This window comes from Neophocaena asiaeorientalis, unplaced genomic scaffold (assembly GCF_003031525.2).
Source record: "Neophocaena asiaeorientalis asiaeorientalis breed wild unplaced genomic scaffold, Neophocaena_asiaeorientalis_V1.1 scaffold357, whole genome shotgun sequence".
NCBI classification, from domain to species: Eukaryota; Metazoa; Chordata; class Mammalia; order Artiodactyla; family Phocoenidae; genus Neophocaena; species Neophocaena asiaeorientalis.
In genome coordinates, this window is record NW_020173270.1 from 4,811,246 (window position 1) to 4,828,432 (window position 17,187).

Here is a 17,187-nt window from a genome sequence, read left to right on the forward strand (position 1 = left end):
GGGGCGGGGAAGAGGGGGAGTGTGGGATAGGGGGAGTGGTCTCAGGTCACTCCCGGTTTGGTTCCACTGCCGCTGGGCTATCCGGGCTCTCCCTCACTCATTCATTCACTCTTTCATTCATTCATCATCCACCAGCGGGGCTCTGCAGTCTGACAACCCTGAATTTGAATCCAGGGCACCCCCCGCCTCGCCCCCTGCCCTCCACACACCCGCATTTACCATCTGTAAGATCGGCCCAGATACTTACCTGCTTTGGACTTCACTTTCCTCATCCGGGAAATGGGTTTCATATTAAACAGTACCTACTGCAGAGGGTTACTGGGAAGACTAAATGAGATGCTATATATGGGTCCTGGAACATAGTGCGCCATAAACACGGATTCAAAGAAAGATGTGGTTGGGCTGTGTGCATATCTAATACTGAATCCTAGGGACGCAGGACATAGTAGGTGCTCAGTTAAACCACTGAAAGAGAGGACACAGCCTTTGGCTCTAACTCCAAGGGGCTGGGAGGGTCTGTGTTCTGCTGGTTTTCTCAGACTGGAAGCCCCTTGAGAGCAGGGTCCCACTGAGGCCTCCCTGGCAGAGGCCAGGGTGGGGTGGGCACCCCAGGGTGGGGTGGGCAGTTGGTGAATGTTTGCTCCGTTAATGTGTGACTCACAAAGCCAAGCCTTCTGAGCCATGTGTATTTCATTCATTCAGTCCACTTGTGCTACAGGGTGCCTGGCACGGCACTGGGCATTGGGACTCAGTGGTGACGAAGACAGATGTCCCTGCTATTACTGAGGTCCCTGAGGAGACAGACACACCCATGGATTTATGAACCAAGGTGATCAGGGCTATTATGAGGGAAGCCCAGGTGAGCTGGGAGCTCAGAGAGGACTCTTGATATCATCTGGGGAGTCAGGGAGGGCTTCCTGGAAGAAAGGACATCTGAGCTGAAACTTGAAGAATGGGCAGGAGTTGGGGAGTGGCAGGAACAAGATCATGTTTGGGAGATATCATGAAATAAATTGCTCTCCTGGACCAGAGCGGGAGCCTCTGCCCTGGTCCAGGACCTGGGGCGTGGGGTGGGGCAGGGGTGTGCATACTTAAGGGTGGGGGCAGAGGAGGAGAGGTGCTAGGCTAGCATAGGAGCTGGAGGAGGGGGTCCTGGGAAGGCGGGGGAAACCAGGAGTGTGGCGTGTCAGGAGAGCCACAAATGGTTCCAAAAGTCAGGATAGTCCACTGTGTTGTGGATGCAAATTCGAGAAGGGACCAGGAGAAGGGAGAAGATTGGGATTACAGGGGAGAGAAGGGATGAGTGAGGAGACAGGCCTTCAGGAACCCAAATTTAAGAGCAGTGACTGCTGACAGGCACTGGGGCTTTGAACCCAGCTTGGCCATTGTCTAGTTGCTGTGTGACCCGGGGCCAGCCATTCTCCCTCTCTGGGCCTCAATTCTTTAACAATGGGATAGATAATGGAACGAACACTATAGAGCCGGGTTCCTCCACCCAGAGGCACTGCTGACACTTGGGGCCTGGTCATTCCCTGGGGTGGGGCCATCCTGGACTCTGTGGGGTGTTGAGCGGCACCCCTGGTCCAGAAACACCCACACCCACACACACCATGTGAAAAACGTAAACGTCCCAGGTATCACCCAGTGTACCTGGAGGCAGGATCACTGCTGTTGTCCGTGATTATTCTTAGACACCTTTAGGCAGATGGAGGGAGAGGTGGGGGCAGGTAAATGGAGAATCTGCTGATAAGCAATTGGGGAGTTGGAAGGAGGGTGTTAAGGGCTCCTCTCTCCTCTTACACCGAGGGGGGGTGGTGTGACCCTCTCAGGCTTGTCCAGAGAGGAGACTGAAATGGATCTCCCAGCTCAGGCCTCGGATTTCCAACTGCCCTCGGCCTGTCCTTCTGGATGTTAGACAAGCTCAGAAGCCCCCCGCAGTGGGCCAAGGGCGTCGCTGTCCCAGTAGGGGCTTAGGCCAAGTCTTAGCATCATCTCACTCCTCTCTCACCCCACACCCAATCCAGCAGCCAACCCCACCAGCTGTAAACTATGTCCAGGGACCCCTTCTCACCCATGGTCCAGCCCCATCACAATTCTGGGAGGTCACCTCCTCCCAGGCCTCCCTGCTTCTGTTCCCCTCCCTGGTCCACAGCTTCCTAAAGCCTGCATCAGAGCATTTCTCTCTTCTGCTCAAAAGCCTCCAGCGACTTTGCTCAGCATCAAATGCTAACTGCTCACAGAGCCCAGGAGGTTCTATGGCAAGCGGTCCAACTGCCAACGGAGGTCCCCAGGGCTGGGGTGGGTGGCAAATCCCAGCCCACCCCATCCCTACCTGGTTTGGTCCAGCTCAAGAGCTAAGGATGGTTTTTACACTTATAAGTGGTCAGGGGAAAAAAAAATCAAAAGAAGAGTGGTACTTCCTGACACATGAAAATTATATGAAATCCTCATTCCAGTGTCCATAAAACAAGTGTTATTGGGATGGGGCTATGCCCATCCATTTTCAAATGGCCTATGGGAATTCCCCAGTGGTCCAATGGTTAGGACTCCATGCTTTCACTGCCGAGGGCCGGGGTTCAATCCCTGCTCAGGAAACTAAGATCCCACAAGCTGTGTGGCGTGGCAAAACAAAAAAGTTTACTTTCTGGCCCTTTACAGGAAAAATGTGCCTAGCTTTGCTCTAAACAATCCTCCTTGTCAACTCTCTGAGCTCATCTCCCCCTACCTTTCCCCTGGTCCGTGACATCCTGCTGCAGTGGCCTCCTTTCTGGTCCTCAGACAGCTCTGCCCACCTCCGGGCCTTTGCCCTTGCTGTGTCCTCCACCCGGAATGCCCTCCTTCCTCCACTGCCCACAACGCTGATTCCTCTACTGTCTTTTGCACTGGAAGACACCTCTTCAGAGAGCCCTTCTCTGATCACCCCTTGTCACTCTGACCCCTTAGTGGGGGGTTATTTTTCCTTCATCGTTCTTACCACTACCTGACGTCATCCTGTGTACCTTTCTGAAAATATTGTTTCCTCTTGATCTCTCCACAGAATCTCACCTCTGCACAGGCAGGAATTTTTGTCCCCCTTAGTCACTGCGGCTGGATCCCCAGCAGGTACCGGGTATAGATTTTGAAGGACCCGGTGCAAAATGAAAATGCAGGGCCCCTTGTTGAAAAATTATGAAGAATTTCAAGATGGGGAGAAATGAGTATGAAACCAAACATGGGGTCCTTCTGAGTGGCAGGGTGTGTGTGTGTGTGTGTGTGTGTGTGTGTGTCTCCAGGGCCGGCCCTGATCTCCAGCCCACAGTAGGTGCTGAATAAATGTTTGTTGGATGAATTAAAGAAATAGTGACTCATTTAAAATAAGGTCACATATCTAATATATATCTATATGTACATTTGTTCATTTCAAGAGTACTTTTCAGGGCGTCCTAATAATAAACTACAAGCTACAAAATTCAGTCAGTCCCCTAGTGCCTGTGTTGATCTAATAGCAATAAACTACTCTGTTCAAACTGAAAACAAAAGGAAAAAGAAACTGACTCTGGGAATAAAAGTGAGGGAGAGACAGAGAGACAGACAGATTTTCCAAAAAGTGTTGAGGCACCGGGAGTTTACGAATCTCTAAAATTTTCTACAAATCCGCACTCTTCTTCCATGTAGGATTTTTCTAAAACCTGAAATAAGGGCAGGAGGTTGATGGGAATCCAAATACTAGGCTCCCGGCTCCAGTTAACTCCCATCTTTTTTCTTTTCTTTTCTTTTCTTTTTGCGGCATCGCGTGTCATGTGGGATCTTAGTTCTCCGAACAAGGGACCAAATCCGTGCTCCCTGCATTGGAAGCACAGAGTCTTAACCACTGGACCACCAGGGAAATCCCTCCCATCTTATGGATGGAAAAACTGAGGCCCAGAGAGGGTGCGAGAAGGCTCGGAGCAAGTAGGGCGCTCTGCTGGGACCTGGCAGAGCAGGCTGTATCATGAGAGAAGCAGAAAGGAGCGGGGAGGGCGCGCCGGTCAGGTTGTGTGCTGAGAATGGGAAATGGAAGGTCCGGAGAGATGGAGACGGAGGTGGAGACGGACCACTGCAGTCGCGGGTGTTTGCTTTCTTCCCTCGGGGCAGCCGAACAAAAGCTGAACCTGACTCCTGTGTTTGGCAGAGAAACTGGAGCCTGGCAGGTAGAGGGACTGACGGGGGTGGGGGGCGGTTTTGGTGGGGGAGTGGAGGACCAGCTTCTCCTCTCCTTCCTCCCCCAGGCCTCCCATCTGCCGTGCCCGCTCCAGCCCAGGCGGGCTCTGCTCGCTGCCCCCGCCCTCCCTGACACACCCAGAGACCCTCACACCCAGGCTGAGGTTTTAACACCCTTCTATTCCTGCCCTCCTCATCTTGACACTGTGCCAGGCACCTATCAAAACACACCCACGTCCCAAATTAGGTGTTTTTTTGTTTTTTTTCTTTAAATTAAGGGTACTTTAATTAATTAATTTAATTTATTTATTTTTGGCTGTGTTGGGTCTTCGTTTCTGTGCAAGGGCTTCCTCTAGTTGTGGTAAGCGGGGGCCACTCTTCATCGCAGTGTGCGGGCCTCTCACTGTCGCGGCCTCTCTTGTTGCGGAGTACAAGCTCCAGACACGCAGGCTCAGTAGTTGTGGCTCACGGGCCTAGTTGCTCCGCGGCATGTGGGATCCTCCCAGACCAGGGCTTGAACCCGTGTCCCCTGAATTAGCAGGCAGATTCTCAACCACTGTGCCACCAGGGAAGCCCCTAGGTGTTTTTTTTGTTTTTGTTTTTTTTAGCGGCACAAACGTTTTGAAGGATTGGATTTCAATAGAACTCTGCTTTTGAAATTCAACAATCCCGTGGTTTGGTTTACTACTGGCTACAACTTCTCCAGAATCTGTAGCAGGAAATGTGAACACTAACTAGGAACCAATTTCGAACGGGGTGAAAATTTTAGGATCGTTTCGCAGTGAATGAAGCTAACCCCATGCCACGTTTTGTAGGGCTTAACAAACAATTTATTCCTTGCTCTGGTGCCCTCTCTCTCTCTCTCTTTCATTCTCTCTCCCTCCCCCTCTCCCTCTCCTTCCTTCTCACTTCAATCAATGCAAGTTTCCCAGCAACCAAGGCCCAATAACACAGCCCTAGTAACACAGGTGTTCCTAGTAACACAGCCCAGGGAGAAGGCAGGCATTCACTTCCTACCTGTGTGATGTTGGGGAAGTTCCTTAACCTCTTTGGGCATCGTTTACTCATTTATAAAGTGGAGATAAAAGCTCCTACCCCATATGATTGTTATGAGGGTTAAAGGAGCTGACATCTGCAAAGCACATGGAAATCTCCTTGTAGTGTTTGAAAACAAATAAATAAAAACAAAAATGGGATGAAATAAATAAAAATGAGTTCAACGGCATTGAATTTAAATTTTAAACGTTAAAATAAACAAAATGAAAGGAATGTTAAAATTGACAAATAATAAAAATACATTTAAAAATCATTTTGAGGGGGGAATTCCCTGGTGGCCCAGTGGTTAGGACTCTGAGCTTCCACTGCAGGGGGCACCGGTTTGATCCCTGGTCAGGGAACTAAGATCCCACAAGCCGCGCAGCACAGCCAAAATAAATAAATAAAATAAAAATAAAATAAAATAAAAATCAGTTGGGAAAACTTTGGAAGGCCAGAGAATGGTGGAGATATACACAAAGTCACTGAGCTAGTCAGGGGCAGAGGAAGAATTCGAACCCAGAGCCATCTGACTTTAAAACCAGGCTTGGGACTTCCCTGGCGGTCCCGTAGTTAAGACTCTGCTCTTCCACAGCAGCGGCCACGGGTTCGATCCCTGGCTGGGGAACTAAGATCCTGCATGCTGTGCAGCAAGGCCAAAAAAATTTTTTTAATTAAAAAATAAAACCAGGCTGTTCCTCTGCCCCGTTTTTGACATTCAAGGACTCCTTGGGCTGGGCCCTCTCGGGCCTCAGCTCCCCCTCACATTCTCTCCTCCAGCCAAAAGAACCTTTTCATCATCCCATTATGTCCCTGTATCAACCAGGCTCTGCCCAGCCTCCAGACCTTTGCTCACACTGGTCCCCATCCCCCTCCCTGTGTGCCTTCACTTGTCTAACTAAATCTTCCCCATCCTTCCAGGCTCTGCTCCAGCACCACCTCCTCCAGGTAGCCTCCCTGATTGCCTTGGGCCTTCCGGATGGGAAGGCCCTGTCATGGGAGAAAGACCAAGGGCTCTAAAGTCAGACACGTGTGGGTTTGAATCTCCCTGTTGCCACTTTACTCTGTGACCAGGAGAGGTGAGTTAACCTCTCTAGACCCTGGTTTCTTTGTGCTGTAATTGGGAAGTCTAGCCTGACAGAGGCCAGTGCTCAGGAAGGCTGGCTGCCAGACTCTACATGTGAATGCTCTCTTAGCTTCTGTCACTCTGTGCCCTGGACCAGCCTGCACACTGGCAGGGACTAGCGGGGCCGGGAGGGAGTAGGTAATGAATGAGGAAGGAGCACAGTCTCTGGAAGTTCACAGCCCAAAATATAGCTGCAAGAGAAGCCAGCTAGACCCCACCTCAGGGCCTTTGCACTGGCTGTTTCCTCTGCCTGGAATGCAGTTCCTGCAAATACACACATGGTTTCCTCCTCCTTTCCCTTCTGATCTTTACTCTAATATCAGCTTCTTGGTGAGGCCTTTCCGGACAACCTGCTTTAAAACTGCAACCATCTCCCCTGCTCAGGATGCTTTCAATTCCCTTTCTTTGTCTCCCTGGTACAAAATATGCCTTTTCACTTATTTATCTTGTTTAGCATCCATTGCCCCAACACAGCTGTCAGCTCCACAAGGGCAGGGATTTCGGTCTGCCCTGTTCACTGCTGTGTCCTTTGTGCCTAGAACAGCACCCAATACAAATATTTGCTGAATAAATACTCAAAAGCAAGAAATCAGGGTCCCTGAGAAAGTGAGGCCCCAGAAAAGCAAGTGGTCAATGTAGCTGGGAATAGAGATTTTCCAGAAGAAATGTTCTTGGAGACAAATTGCGAGCGATGGGGAGGATTTGATGCACAGTAGTACAGGGAAGAGAATTGCAGGTGGAGGGAACAGCCTGGACAAAGGCATGGTGGCTGAAAAGCTTTAACAGGAAGTAATGTGGAGATCAGGGCAGCAGGGGGCAGTAGAGAGGAAAGAGAGGGGAGGTGGCCAGAGGCTAAAAGGGTAAACTTGAACCTGTGGATGGTGGGCAACCATGGAAGAGTTTTGAACAGGGAGGCGCTTGGTCATACTGCCAAAAGAATCTGATGACAGACAGAGGACAGCAGTCCAAGGGCCCAGTGGATCTTCAGCCAGGTCCTGGGGGACAGGAGCCTGAAGTTGGGGGATGTCAGGCATCTCAGTGGCCTCAGACTCACCTCTGTCTTCTTAAATCGTGCCCGGAGGGTCTTCATGGCCAGTGTCAGGTGTTTCTCCTCTCCCCAGGCCACCTACAGAAGGCCAGGGGGTAAGGGACATCAATCCTGGTGGGCAGGAGAGTCGTCCGCCTCCCAGTCCTCAAAAGTACCACTTCCTCCTCCTCATTGGCCATCCCAGCCCCTAGAGCAGGACATGAACCTATCCTATCTTCTAAATGCTGTGTGTCCTTCAGCAGATCACTTGTCCTGTGTTTTACATCTCTCTTCCATAAAATGCAGGAAATAATCCCCTCTTACCCAACTTGTGGCCAGTTTCCTGTGAGGTTCCTAGCATACAGCCTGGCAAACATAGGTGCTCAATAAATGTATCCCACCAGTATTCCCTGTTGCCCAAGTAGATCAGGCTTTTTCTGGTTTCAAGCTTTTATCTGTGCAGTTACTTCTACCTAGGATGCCTTTTTTTTTTTCTTCTCTGGTGAACTCCTATTCATCCTTAACAGCCCAGTTCCAAAATCCCATGGTGTTCTGATCAGCTTTGCCTCTTCCTAGTAGGCAGAACTCTAACTCCTCAAATTGGGTTCCCCCAGCTCTTCCTCTGCCCCACCCCTGGCTCCAGAGGCTGGAAGTGTCTGGACTGATTCTGTTTTCTTGAATAGTTAGGGTCTCCTGGGGGCCCAGGCCCAGAGCCGAGGCATCTTAGCACAGAGGCATGTTTCTTGGAAAGTCAGAAAGAAAATCCTTGCAGCTAAGTCCCCTTACACCAGCCTGGCTCCTGTGTGAGTGAGAGCACGGAGGCAAGTCACCCAAGGTGGGCAGAGGTCCGGGGTGATGGCTGCATGCATGTGTGTGCACGTGTGAGCACAAGGTATGTGTGTGCATGCATGTCTGTCCAGCTTAGCCTGTTTTGTGTTTCGTGCATGTGCAGGTATAGAGGTCAGGCAGGGATCTCAAGGGGGCATTTTGCCAGGTGTCTGGCTAGGAATTCCTTCCTATGTCTGAGTGGGATTTCTGTTAAGACATATCCTTCACCTGTCCTTTTACCTGCTCACCTGCCTATGAATTCTCCAAATCATCTTTCCACCCATCCACTCACCAGTGCATCCATCCTCCCACCCAAGCACTTCTACAGCCACCCACTGTCCACCATCCGCCCAACTTATGTTCTCATGGTTCTCCACGTACCCTTCAACAGTGCTCTATCCACCATCCACCCACCATCCACCTGCCCATCCACTGATCCATCCACCCACCATCCACTCACCCATCCAATCACCCATTGGCCACTACCCACCCACTCATCCACCCAGCTCATCTTCTCATGGCTCTCCATGCACCCTTCAACCATCCTTCATCCACCACCCACCCACCATCCCATCCACCTGCCCATCTACCCACCCAACCACTCATCCAACCACCTATCTACCTCAACTATCCACCCACCCATCCACCTATGCACCCACCCATACAGCCAACACCCACCTACCATCTACCCACCCAACCATCCTTCATCCACCACCCACTGACCCATCTACTTACCACGCATCCATCCGAAGCGCACCCACCCATCCATCCACTTGTTCATCCACCTTCCCGTCCATCTACTGCCCATCCTTTCATTCACCCCTTCAATTTACCCCATTCAATCAATGTACCCATTCACTCACCACCCACTCCACCCACCCTTTTTCTTTACTCCTGTCTAACGGGCTCAATCACACCCAGAGCAGGGTGTAACTGACACCCGAGAGAAGTCCGCAGGTTGCCTGGGCAGGAGGGAATCCGCAGGCTTGGGGGAGGGGGAAGTACCCTCATCTAGGGACCGCTTCCTGGAAGAGGTGATGATATATGAACAGGGCCTGATGGCTGGGCAGGATATTGAGCTGCAGCAGCAGAAGAAGAGGGTACGTACCCTAGACAGCGCAAAGGCTGGGAAGTGGGAGGTGCACGCATGAATGAGTGTGTGTGTGGGTGTCAGCATGCCTCAGCATAGCTGGGACACACACCAGCCTTTCCTTTCTCCCACATGCCAGGGATCAGGGGCAAGGAGCCCGAGGCCCTAAGGGGAGCCTCCATCCCAGGCCTCCCTTAACTCCTTCCCCTCCTACCTCCTGCAGCTCCAGTGACTCCAGCACCAGGCCACTGTGTCCACTGCCAGCTCTGGTTACCTGCTCCCAGCTGGGCCACCAGCTCGCACCAGCAGCTCCCAGCTCGCAGCTCTGACACCTGATCAGCTCTGAGCGGGCAGCTGCCCCAGGGGGCCGGGGATGAGCAGAGGGAGGAGACAGGCTGGCAGCAGGGCTGTCTGTTGGCCAAGGGGTTCTGGTGGGAAGACACCGATGTTCTTCCCGACCACGGCTGGACGGATTTCAGTTTCTGGAATGAGCCACCCTTTTCCTCTCTTCTCAGCCTTCGTACTTGCGGTCCCTATGCCAGGAGCCCTCTTTCTGTACCTCCTGTCACCCCCAACTGGCTGATTCTCCCCATCTCAATCGTACTCACTGTTCAGATCTTTGCTGCAACATCCCCTCCTCCAGGAAGCCTTCCTGCTTGCCCCCAGGCTGGGTCAGGCGCCTCCTCTGAGCTCCTTCATTGCCCAGTGCCCTCATTACAACCCACTCACACTAAGTCACCATCGCCCGGTCACAGGGTGCTGCCTGTGTTCTCCAGCGTCTCCCCAGTAAACAGTAGGTGCTCAATACGTTTCTTAAATGAGTCCTCAAGGCCTCCAGCCCCGGTGATTGTGAGCAGTTTCTCCAGCCTCTTGGTGAAGTCAGGACCTGTCCTGCTGAGTGATGATCATCCACCTGGATAACGTTCAGATAACTTAGAGTGGCGTCCGTAACCCTCCCTAGTGAGGCCCCAAATTGCCACCCCCTGAGGCCCCCGCACACATGCACAGGTACCCTGCATTTGTAAATTTAGAAACTTATGAAATGTGCAGGGGAAAAAACCTTGGACTCGAAGCATAAGTCCTGGGTCCCTTCTCTCAGGCCATGTCCTGTGAGGGATGGGGTGCGGGGAAGGGGCGCATCAGTTTACTCATTTGTAAAAAGGGGAAAGAGGGAACCGATCGCTTGCGCCCCTCATTTTAGAGGTGACTAGAGAACTCTCACGTGGGCAGTCCCCTAGTTTCCAGCCCGGGTCACTGGACAGCCCTATTCTCGCCACCATCCACATGCCCAGCACAGTAGGAAGCTGGCTGCTCTTTGCCAGCAATTAATATGGCGACTGAGGCGTTAGCGCGAGCCGCATGCGCCTTGCGGAGAAGAGGCCGGGTACAGAGGATGAGAAGGCGGCTCCTCCTTCTTCCTCGTCCCACCCCGTTTCCGGCGGAAGCGGCCGCAACAAGGGAAACTTTATTGTTCCCGTTGGGGCCTGGAGGATGTCGGTGAATTATGCGGCGGGGCTGTCGCCGTACGCGGACAAGGGCAAGTGCGGTCTCCCCGAGGTGAGCGCGGCCGGGTGTCCCGACGGCCGTCGTCAGGGACGTGGGCTGGGCGGGGCCGGCTGGCAGCGGGCATTCTGGGAGTATCAGGAGACACTGAAGCTAGACAATGGGAGGGACTTCCCAGTGAGGAGGGGGCGGGAAGTGACGCCCCAGCGCGCCTGGGGACGCGACCACGCCCAGCTCCGGATAGGTCAGGTTGGGACTGAGGCTAGGACCCAGGTCGGGAAGTCCTGAAGTTCTGATGGGGGACCAGGGGCTGTAGTTCCAGGCGGAAGGCACTACCGGGGCAAAGGCGCGGGGGTGGGAATAAACAAACTTGGAGAACAGATTAGACCAGAGAGGTTACCAAAACCAGGCCAAGATGGGCCTCAAGTGGCAAGCTGGGGAGCTGACACCATCCTGAGGGTGATGAGGAAGGGTTTTGAGCTGGGGAGGAACCTGGAGGATGTAAGTCAGAAAGACCCCTCCAGCCACGCTGAGAGGAAGTCCCCACCATACACTGAGACCTTGGCGGGTAACTTCCTTTTGGGTCTCCTCTCCTCTTCTGTAAACGGGGGAGAAGATTGCCCCCACCCCACAAAGGCTAGTGCGTCCCTTTCGAGTCAGGCATTAGTGAGTTCCCAGGTGGTGTGAAGCCCCACTCCTCTCCTGCCTGGTTTCCATTTTATTCCACAAACATTTATTAAGTACCTACCATGCACCAGACACTTTCTCCGTCCTAGGGCCACATCGGAAGGTGAGAGGCCTCGAAATATAGCGTGGTTAGTTTGTATGGGTTGGGTAATTTCATAGGCTAGTGAGTGGGAGAATTATTCCAGCTATTTCGGGGAAGGGGTGGGGATTTCCAGGAATTGGGCCACCGCCCACTTTTTGGCCATTTATGGTTAGCCTTTGAACTGTCCTGGCACCTGTGGGTGTTAATACATTTAGTATATGCTGAGGTATTACAATGAGTGTATAATGAGGCTCCAGGTATACTGGAAGTCGAATCTTCCGCCATCTTGGACCTTTGACCAGTTTTTGTTATGTCCTACGGCTGTGTCATTCTTTGTTTTTTTTTAATAAATTTATTTTATTTATTTATTTATTTTTGGCTGCGTTGGGTCTTCGTTGCTGCGCGCGGGCTTCCTCTAGTTGCGGCGAGCGGGAGCCACTCTTCGTTGTGGTGCGAGGGCTTCTCATTGCGGTGGCTTCCCCTGTTGCGGAGCACGGGCTCCAGGCGTGCGGGCTTCAGTAGTTGTGGCACACGGGTTCAGTAGTTGTGGCTCACCAGCTCTAGAACGCAGGCTCAGCAGTCGTGGCACGCGGGCTTAGTTGCTCCGCGGCATGTGGGATCTTGCCGGGCCAGGGCTCGAACCCATGTCCCCTGCATTGGCAGGCGGATTCTTAACCACTGCGCCACCAGGGAAGCCCTGTGTCATTCTTTTAAAGGTTGTGCCCTGCCCCCTTCCCTCCTGTTTCGCTCCCTTCCACTCTCTCCCACCCAACAGGTCTTTGATCCCCCTGAGGAGTTGGAGCGGAAGGTATGGGAGCTGGCACAGCTGGTCTGGCAGTCCTCCAACGTGGTGTTCCACACGGGCGCGGGCATCAGCACAGCCTCAGGCATCCCCGACTTCAGGTCCGTGCGCATGGAGGGAAGTCAAGGCAGGGCTTCCCTGTGAGCTCACAGATGTCTGGCCATCGGAACCCCTCCTGCCGCCTTTCCTCCCGCTGAGTCTGGGATGATCTGTCAGTTCCCTGGGGTGTTGGGGATGGGAAAGACCCTTCCTTTGGAGAATGTCCCTTTATATCACACCCAACATTCCATTCCACCGGCCAGAACTTGGTCACCTGACTACACCTAGTTGCAAGTGATGCTGGGAAATGTAGTCTTTCGTCTAGGCTCACTGCAAGGCTAAGTAGTGGGGTTCTATTATTACCAGAGAAAAAGGGGAGAATTGATATCAAGGACAATTAGCTCCATACTCACTTACAAATATTTTTCTGTCAGACCTCTGGTGGGACAAGTGGCTTAACCACCTGGACCTCAGTTTCCTCACCTGTAAGTGAGGGTGTGAGGCCAGATAATGTCTAACGTTAGGCAGCCTGTGTTAGACAAGAGTTTCATTGATGAAAAGCAGGGGTCTCTAACTGGTGGCCTCCGAGTGGCCCCTGTAGGTGCTGAGTTTGCAACCCTACCCCGTAGGGCAGGCCTATCACAATTGTGCTCTCTTTGTAAGGCCTCTCAGGCCCACGGAGCAGACTCTTACAGCAGAAGAGCAGATTTCTCGTTCTTGGAGGAATGTTAGAATTCTAAGGTGTGAATCTCACCCCCCTTCCATAACCTGCCATGGCTCCCCACTGCCACACAGGAGCGTTCTCAGCACTTCAGGCTGGAAATCAAAGCTGTTCCCAACCTACCCTGGATCAGCTCTCCAACCTCAGCCCCTGCAGCCCCTGCAGTCCCCAGACCACTCACAGGCTGTTGCCAGCCCCCTGGCCTTTGCTTACCTCTTCTGTCTGAGCTGCCCGGCCCTTTCCTGTCTGTTCAAGAGACAGCTCAGCCTCCTCCAGGAAGCCTTCCCACATTTCCACAAAGAGTCCTTACCGCTTCGACTGGGCCAGCCCAGCCTCAGGTTCCTCCCTCTGCCCCAGCCCCACAGAGCTGGAGAGTCTGTGTCCACCTGTGTCTCTCCCCACAAGATGGAGGACTCCTTGAGGGCAGGGCCTGGGTCCCCTAGGGCCCCAGCATCACCCAGCGCAGGGCCAGGCTCAGTGCAGCAGCAGTAAGTGTTGGTGGGATTGAATAGTTAATTTCTGCCCTTGTGTACCACGTTCTCCCTCCTTCCTCCCCCACCCCCTCCTTTGACTGTGTCACTTTGTCTGTCTCTGACTCTCTTTCTCTGCCTCCGTTTCTCTGTCTCCTTTTCCGTCCCCTGTCTTCCTGATCCCTAAGCTCTCTCTGTCTCTCCCGCCTGCCACCTCAGGGGCCCCCATGGCGTCTGGACGATGGAGGAGCAGGGCCTGGCCCCCAAGTTCGACACCACCTTCGAGAACGCGCGGCCCACGAAGACTCACATGGCACTGGTGCAGCTGGAGCGCGTGGGCCTCCTGCGCTTCCTGGTCAGCCAGAACGTGGACGGGCTGCACGTGCGCTCTGGCTTCCCCAGGTGCACCCCGCGTCCAGCCCCGCTCAGCCTTGGGCAGGCTGCCCCTCTCTCCGAGCCTCAGTTTCCTCATCTGGAAAATGGGTGTTGATGGCAGCCCCTCCCTCTCAAGGCCACTGTGGCGATTCAGCCAGGAGAGGTGCTTGGTGCTCAGCTGCCAGCGTCAGTGTCTGCTAGGCGGGCACGTCTGGAGAATCGAGATCCCCTCTTCCTGGTCCTGGGGGGTGGATTCCAGCCCTGAGGCCTCTGGATCCCCTCCACTAAGCCTCTTCCTTCTCCTCCCACAGGGACAAGCTGGCAGAGCTTCACGGAAACATGTTTGTAGAAGAATGTGTCAAGTGTAAGACGTGAGTGCCACGGAGGGTAGGGGCGGGGGCCCAAGGTGTGGATGACCCAGGTCGGGCTCTGCAGAAGGGCCTTGTGAGTTGAACCTGATGTTTCCAGAGACGAGGGTGTGACCCTCCCAGGGTGGGACTTGGGGGCGTATCTTCCTCCCGGGAGGTGTATTCATTTCCTGCAGTTGCTGTTACAAACTGCCACAACCTGAGTAACTTAAAACAACGGAAACTGATAGTCTTATGGGTCTGAAAGCTCGAAGTCCACAATCAAGGTGTTGGCAGGGCTGTGCTCTGCCTGAACCCTGTCAGGGAGGATCCTTCCTGCCTCTTCCAGCTCCTCATGGTTTCCGTATCCCTGTGTGTCTGTGTCCCCTCCTCTTTTTTTTTTTTTTTTTTTTTTTTTAAATATTCACTTATGGCTTTAGTTGTGGCACGCAGGATTTTCGTTGCGGCACGCAGGATCTTTTTAGTTGCCACATGCAAGCTCTTAGTTGCAGCATGCGGGATCTAGTTCCCTGACCAGGGATCGAACCCGGGCCCCCTGCATTGGGAGCGCAGAGTCTTACCCACTGGACCACCAGGGAAGTCCCTGTGTCCCCTCTTCTTATAAGGACATCAGTCACGTGGGTTAGGGGCCACCCTACACAAATGTGACCTTATCTGAACCCAGCCAGTACATCTGCAACAACCCTACTTCCAAATAAGGTCTTATTCCAAAATACTTGGGAGCCACCACTCAGCCCATAACAGGGTGTGACGGGGCATTCTTCCGGCTCTGGAAAGGCTGAGCCTTCCTGGAACAGGAGGGCTCTGGGCGTGTCTCCCTCTGCTGGGCAAGCAGCCTTACGGGTGCGTGTGGCTCCCCTGCGGGTGGAATCTCTTAAGACCAGAGCACAGATGGGGCCCCAACTTTAAAAACAAATTTTTTTTCTCTCTAAATTTATTTTGAAAAACTTCAATCTGGTGGAAAACTCACAAGAACCATACAATGAACTCATACTTGACCTAGACCGGGGATCCCCAACTTTTTCCTGTACGGGGCCATATGGTAAATATCTTCAGCTTTGTGGGCCAGACTGTCTCTGTCGTGACTATCAGCTTTGTAGCGTGAAAGCTGCTATAGACAGCACTTAAAGGAATGGGCATGGCCGTGTGCCAATAAAACTTTATTTACAAAAATGGGAAGCAGAGGGCCAGATTTGATCCTCAGGGCTATGGTTTGCTGACTCTGACCTAGATTCATCAATGTTACCATTTCGCCACAATTTGTTTCTCCTCTTCTCTCTGTTTGGATTTGCTCTACTGTTCAAGGGGCAGATTTCCTTATCCTTTGCCCCTTAAACCCTTTAGACATTTATCTCCCACAAGCCACAGTATTCTCTTCCACAGCCGCGGTGCAGTTTCTAAAGTCAGGAAATGTAAAAACCACAGACGCGACTATTCTCCCCAATCTGTGTTCCCAGCGCTCCCTCCCATTGTTGCTGTTTTTCCCCCGGTGCAGGGTCCAACCCAGGGCGGCACTCTGCATGCCACTGTCCCATCTCTTCAGTCTCCTTTACCTGGAGCACTTCCCGACCTTTCTCTGTTTTCCGAGCTGTGGACCTTTTGAAGCAGCCAGGCCAGCTGTTTTGTGGGAGGCCCCCTCTGCCCCCGCCATGCTGGGTTTGCCGGATGTCCCCTCATGCTTAGATTCTGGTCATGTGGCCCCCGCTTTCCTGGGAGAACAGCTGCCTGCGAAAAGCAAGAGCCATCCAGGTGGGGCCGCAGGGTAGGCACCTGGGAGCGGGCAGGAAGCTGACCCCTTCCTCTCCCGACACAGGCAGTACGTCCGGGACACCGTCGTGGGCAGCATGGGCCTGAAGGCCACCGGCCGGCTCTGCACCGTGGCCAAGTCAAGGGGGCTGCGGGCCTGCAGGTAAGTGGCCCCTCCCCACGCCCGGGACCCCAGGGGAGGCGGCCAGTGTCCCTGCTGACTCCCCCGCTCTCCGTACAGGGGGGAGCTGAGAGACACTATCCTGGACTGGGAAGACTCCCTGCCTGACCGGGACCTCACTCTGGCCGATGAGGCCAGCAGGTCTGACCCCCACCGAGCCCAGGGTGGGGTGGGTAGGGGAGGGCAGAAACACAGCCAGCTGCAACCCCGGGGACATCAGGAAAGAGGTGGCCCACACCCTCTCTGGGCTTCGCTTCCCCCGTAACAATGGCAGCTCCTGTGTACTGAGCCCTCATACCCCCGGCCCCGGCCAGAGGCCTCACACACCATCCTCACCACAGCCCAGGGTGGGTGCTGCTCGGGGCCCATTTTACAGACGAGGAAACCGAGGCTGGAGCAAGCTGACACCTCCGTCCACACTGCCCAGCCAGGAAGTGACTGAGCCAGGTCTGGAACCCAGGGGTCCAAGTGGGGACATCAGCAGCTCCACTTCTGCCGACGGGGTGGGGTGGCTCCGGCAGAAGGGAAGCGGCGGGCAGGATTCAGAGCAGCTTGGAAACTGGGGCAAGCCGGCCCCCAGACAGAGATGGGCGCTGTGTGAGCCGGCCTCCCAGGGCTGGCCCCAGCGTATCAGCAGAGCAGTGAAGCCATGGCATTTGAGCAAGGGTGGGGTGGTGTGTGTGTTGGAGACGTCCCGCCCCTAGCCTCGTGGGGCAGGAGGAGGGCTACAGAGACCCTTGCCGAGGAGATCAGGCTAATCCCACCTCCTGGCCCCAGGAACGCGGACCTGTCCATCACGCTGGGCACCTCCCTGCAAATCCGGCCCAGCGGGAACCTGCCCCTCGCCACCAAACGCCACGGAGGCCGGCTGGTCATCGTCAACCTTCAGCCCACCAAGCACGTACGTGCTGGAGCCCACCCCTGACCC

At 53.8% G+C, this 17,187-nt stretch overlaps 2 protein-coding genes across 2 annotated transcripts in view; one reads left to right on the forward strand and one right to left on the reverse strand.

Moving 5' to 3' along the window:
* The window catches only part of ANKRD24 (ankyrin repeat domain 24), a 25,470-nt gene extending 15,006 nt beyond the window's left edge, over window positions 1–10,464 (reverse strand). The window contains exons 1-3 of the mRNA XM_024746048.1: window positions 9,894–10,464; window positions 9,500–9,713; window positions 7,395–7,466 (exon numbers count right to left, since the gene is read on the reverse strand). Of these exons, the coding sequence (XP_024601816.1) occupies window positions 7,395–7,466; window positions 9,500–9,713; window positions 9,894–10,000 (393 nt within the window). The 5' untranslated portion in view covers window positions 10,001–10,464. The remainder of the gene's footprint in view (window positions 1–7,394; window positions 7,467–9,499; window positions 9,714–9,893) is intronic.
* A 288-nt stretch (window positions 10,465–10,752) lies between these two features.
* The window catches only part of SIRT6 (sirtuin 6), a 7,297-nt gene continuing 862 nt past the window's right edge, over window positions 10,753–17,187 (forward strand). Inside the window, exons 1-7 of the mRNA XM_024746043.1 lie at window positions 10,753–10,842; window positions 12,333–12,460; window positions 13,809–13,991; window positions 14,276–14,335; window positions 16,146–16,241; window positions 16,320–16,400; window positions 17,037–17,160. Coding sequence (XP_024601811.1) covers window positions 10,777–10,842; window positions 12,333–12,460; window positions 13,809–13,991; window positions 14,276–14,335; window positions 16,146–16,241; window positions 16,320–16,400; window positions 17,037–17,160 — 738 coding nt within the window. The 5' untranslated portion in view covers window positions 10,753–10,776. The remainder of the gene's footprint in view (window positions 10,843–12,332; window positions 12,461–13,808; window positions 13,992–14,275; window positions 14,336–16,145; window positions 16,242–16,319; window positions 16,401–17,036; window positions 17,161–17,187) is intronic.